The sequence below is a fragment of the Streptopelia decaocto genome (assembly GCF_964273445.1).
Source record: "Streptopelia decaocto genome assembly, chromosome: 1".
In the NCBI taxonomy this organism is placed as follows: domain Eukaryota; kingdom Metazoa; phylum Chordata; class Aves; order Columbiformes; family Columbidae; genus Streptopelia; species Streptopelia decaocto.
In genome coordinates this window covers 190,483,594-190,488,309 of record NC_138663.1, presented here as the reverse complement: position 1 = coordinate 190,488,309, position 4,716 = coordinate 190,483,594, and the positions used below count along the sequence as shown (strand labels likewise).

The 4,716-nt window shown below is 48.0% G+C and overlaps 1 protein-coding gene across 1 annotated transcript; it reads right to left on the bottom strand.

The window, feature by feature from the left end:
* Window positions 1-718: 718 nt before the first annotated feature.
* On the bottom strand, window positions 719-1,738 carry GPR12 (G protein-coupled receptor 12; the record flags this gene model as incomplete). Its single annotated transcript, XM_082051907.1, has 1 exon — window positions 719-1,738. Exon 1 carries the CDS (start codon window positions 1,721-1,723, stop codon window positions 719-721), a length of 1,005 nt encoding a protein of 334 aa, XP_081908033.1. The 5' UTR covers window positions 1,724-1,738.
* Between the last annotated feature and the right edge of the window lie 2,978 nt (window positions 1,739-4,716).

The window sequence follows — 4,716 nt, the reverse complement described above, 5'->3', positions numbered from 1 at the left end:
TCCATATCTAAGTGAAAACATATGGCTGACCTCTGAAAAGCAAAGCAAAGTATATTTTCTGTTTTAACATTATGCCAGAACTCAGGAGAGAACAGGTAACCCTTTAAAACAATTATCAAGCTAATTCATTCTGAGATGTAAAATAAAAAGCTAAAAAAGTACTTCCTCTCTTAGAGCAAATTTGTTGCACTGGGATTATGACAATAAATACCATAAAGATCAGTACAATTGGCCATTATTTTGAAGAATATTCTGATGATATACAAATGGGCTAACAGGACATGAGGTGTTTTTTTTTTTTTTCCTGTTTTAAAAAATAATTATAGAGGGGAAAAGATATCCATCCTGACAACAGACTATAACATGCAGCATGACTGAACTCAATCACATAAACAATTTCAAAGGGGCTGTGGTGTTTCAATCTAATTTTAATGAGCAAAGTTGATGTAAAATCATGGCAAAGTCTGGGTAATATAACAAAAAGACCCTGAGCAACATTATTAATCTGTAACAGCGATTAGTTTGGTTCTGGAAATCTCCCTTAAACCACTCGATTCATTTTGGTCACTGGGGTTTTCCGTTTACAACAAGGTCAGTGCATCCTGTGGTTTTTATATGAAGCCATCACACACCATTTAATGAATGCATCTAAACCAAAGACAGTGTCGCAAGAATGTCTGGAAAGTAACATGTTAAGGAATGTCCTCCTAGCTGCCAATCAAACATCACTGGGTGATCTTGCTCTCTGAGACAGGTTAGAAGGAATACAGCCACAACATATGAGCCAAAGTGCTTTCTGTATCTCCTGGTTTCTAAAAGCATATATTACAGGATTGATGATGGAATTGTAGGTAGCTGGCAGGAGAGTGGCATAGGTGTATATAGAAGGATAGGTGTAATCTGCTATTAATGAATAGAGCGTAAAAGGCATCCAGCAAGCAGCAAAAGTCCCCAAAATAATGGCCAAAGTAGACACTCCTTTTCGGGTAGTCACATAGTGGGAAGTGGCCAGGAAATGGTGTTGCAAGGCAATCTGATGGGCATGGCGCATCACGATTTTACAGATTTGAATGTAGAGCTGCAGCATGAGGGCGAACATAAGCAAGAAAGAGACTGAAAGGACAGCTGCATTATTTTTAGTGAGTGGTCTGATAACACTGCAGGTGGATTCATCTCTGAGGCAGTTCCAGCCCATTACAGGTAGCAGTCCAATACAGATAGATGCTCCCCAGAGCAATATAAGCATGACATAGGTAAAAGTGACAGTCCTCTCTGAATTATAAGTCAAAGCATAATACAGGGAGAGGTAACGATCAACAGTAATAGCCAGCAAGCTGCCGACAGATGCTGAGAAAGAGGCAACAATCAGTCCAATCGTAACCAGTTTCGTAGCTTCTGATTGCAGAAGGTATGCAAAAACAAAATTGATGATCAATCCAATGCCCGCTAATAGATCTGCCAGTGCCAGGCTGCCTATCAGGAGAAACATGGGGGCACGAAGACTGGGATTATGGAAAATGATAAGAACCACAACGGCATTTTCGCAGGAGATAAGGGTCCCTGAAGTACACAAGACAATGTCCCAGGGGTTTACCAAAAGCTGTGGCTCTGGGTCTACGACAGGAACCAGGGAGGAGCCTGTGGCTGAGGCATTCTCGGTAGAGCTGGCTTCTACATGATCCTGAGGCAGCCAGCTCAAATTAACCTTCAGATCTTCATTCATTTTAACCCCTGTCTTCTTCAACAAAAAGACATTTTTTTTAATTTTCAGACACAGCACTGGATACAGCACCCCCAGAGCATGCAACGCCCTAGACGGCAACACCAATTTAATGTGCAGGCAAGCGCTTGTTACATAAATGTGACAATAAAACAAACAAACAAACAAAAAAACAGAGGGGGGAAAAATTAAAACTGCCTGAGGTTACCTGCCAAGGGACAGGCACACGGAGGCTGAGTGATCCTAAGGCAATTCCCTCCACCTGTACAGGGGAGAGGGCACAGGCAGGGGAGGGAGCCCTTAGAACAGCGAACACGACCCCCCGCCCCCGCCCCAAGCACTGCAATTTGGGGTGGGGGCCGGCGGTGGGGTGGTGCAAACCCCGCTATCCAGCAGCCACGATTTCAAAGGGGGATTGTTTTGGTCACAGAGGGAGCAGCCAGGATGGGGGCAGGGGGGAACCCCCACCGACCCCCTGTGAGGAAACCCCGCCCGGGGTGTGTGTGTGTGTGTGTGTGTGTGTCGGGGGCGGGGGGGGGGCGAGATCCTCTGAGAACTTACAAACTCAACGCGGACACCACACACGCACCACCACGCACCCCCACGCACCCCCGGCGGCGGTCACCTGGGCTTTTCCCCCGGCGGGTCGGAGGAAGGCGGAGGAGGAGGAATAGAGGGTTCGCCGCGCTCCTTTCAAGGCGGCAGCGGGACCGGCCGCCCTCACGGCGCGGCGCGCGGCCGAGGGCGCGAGGCAGGTGCGCGCGCGCGCGCGCGCGGGGTGTGCGCGTGCGGACGCGGGGAAACGGCTCGCCTCGTGCGCGCGCGCCTGCGCAGGTGCCTCCCGCCGCGAGCTCGCGCGCGCGGGGGAGGGGAGGGGGCGGGGAGCAGCAGGGGGCGGCCGACCCTCTACCCACGGAGGCGCTTTCGGGGTGGACGTGCCCTGGGTTTGGGGCTCTGAGAGGGGGCGATGGGGGGTTGGGGACAGCACCGGCCAAAGTGGGTGCTGGTGAGAAAACAGTGAATTAAGAGCTCGGCTCGGACTAGCGCTCCTGAATCTTGGTTATGATAGGACAAGGGATAATGGATTAAACTAAAGGAGGGGAGATTCAGGCTAGAAATCATGAAGAATTTTTTACAATGAGGATGGTGAAACACTGGCCCAGGTTGCCCAGAGAGGTGGGAGATGCCTCATCCCTGGGGACATTCAAGGCCAGTCTGGACAGGGCTCCGAGCAACCTGATCTAGTTGAAGATGTCCCTGCTCATTGCGGGGGGTTGGACCAGATGACCTTTGAAGGTCCCTTCCAACCCAAATTTTACAGTGGTCAACTGGCCTGTCAATCGCAGCAGAACTTCCTATAAATGAGTTAAGTCAAAATTGTTTTACTGTGAGGGTGCTCGAGTGCTGGTGTGGGATGCCCAAAGTGATTGTGGGGTCTCCATCCCTGGAGATACTCAAAACATGGTGAACATGGTCCTGAGGGACCTATTCTAACTGACCCTACTTTGGGCAGTGGGGCTGGACCAGGCTGTCTACAGAGGCACCACAAGGCCTCAGCCGTTTTGTGATTCCGTGGTGTATAACTGTGTGGAAATAAAAATATGGTATAAAAGAACAAAGGAGCGATGCACAGTATCAGGTCTGGAGCAGGTAGCACCTGACAGCATGCAGAGAGCCTCCTGGGGAAGCCTGGTCATAGGGCTGCCTGCCATCTTCAGAGGGTGACGTTAGGGACACGTGGCCAGACGTGCAAAGCTGTGACGTGTGGGACAGTGCAGGCAGGCCAGTGAGTTAAAAACTGAACTTGCACAGAAGCCACTGGTTGGAGGAACAACACCAAACAGCTTTCAACACCAGATGTAGATGTTTGTTTCCCAAGGTCCCCTGTGTTGTCAGTGGAGAGAAGTGTGTCCTTCAGGGCATGTCAAAATAGTGGGTTGAGTTGGTCTTTAGAAGACCTGGGCCATTTTAAGAAAACATGCTTTGTCATCATTTGCACCACTATATACCTAAAGTACTTTGGAAAATGTGGCCCTAAGGGGACAGCTGGAATCTGGAGAGAAGAATTCCTCCTCCCTTGTTGAGTAATGCGCTCAGCAAGCACACGTAGTGCCATCCCTCATTCAGTTTTACCTTAGTCATTGTGCTAAGCCTTGTGAAACTTTGCTGGCTGATTCAAGATGATTTAGATTTCTGGTGACCATCCTGCTTTATAACAAGGATTAAAAACTGGTATCACCTTGCTACTGATCCATCGCTATCCACTGATTTCTTGTGTGACAATGTAACAAATACTTTCCTGTGATCTGGACTGAGTATGTTTGGCATGTTCGAGCATCTGTCACTCCTACATTTAAAACAGTTGCATTAAAAAATACACAAGTTTTTCTTCATCCTGTTTTAACATTTGTTTCACAAATGGGGAAGACCAGCCTTTCAATTAAATATTTTAATTTAGGACTTTGGAGAGCTGTGTTTATTCACTTAGTTAATTTGTGAGATTTCCATTCCAATTACAACACGTTATGAACAAGCTAATGTTTGTATCCTGTATCGCCGGTTTGTCACATTTTAGTGAGATGGTGGACTGTCGTGGTCATTAGGGCAGATGGCATTGGCATGGATTTCATGCTGTAGCACTGCGGAACCGTTGTAATTTAGAGGAAAATCTCTTTTTAGGCATTGTGAAAATTAACATGCAAAAATTAGTGATGGGTTATAGTTAAAGAGCTCTTCTACCACTGTGCTACTGCAGATTTCTGTCTCTTTCTCCTGAGCATGCTGATACAGGTGATGTCTGCTGGCCCTCGGGCTGGCACAGAACAGCCTAGTGCTGGAGCAGCAGGCAGAGGTCAGGCTGTGCTGGCTTTGGACCTGAGCTAGGATCCCCGTCTGATGCTGTGACTGCCATGGTGATGTACCAAGATACTCTGGCACATATCAGGTAACACAAAATAACTTTGCATAATATTGGCATATCCTGAGGCATCAGGATG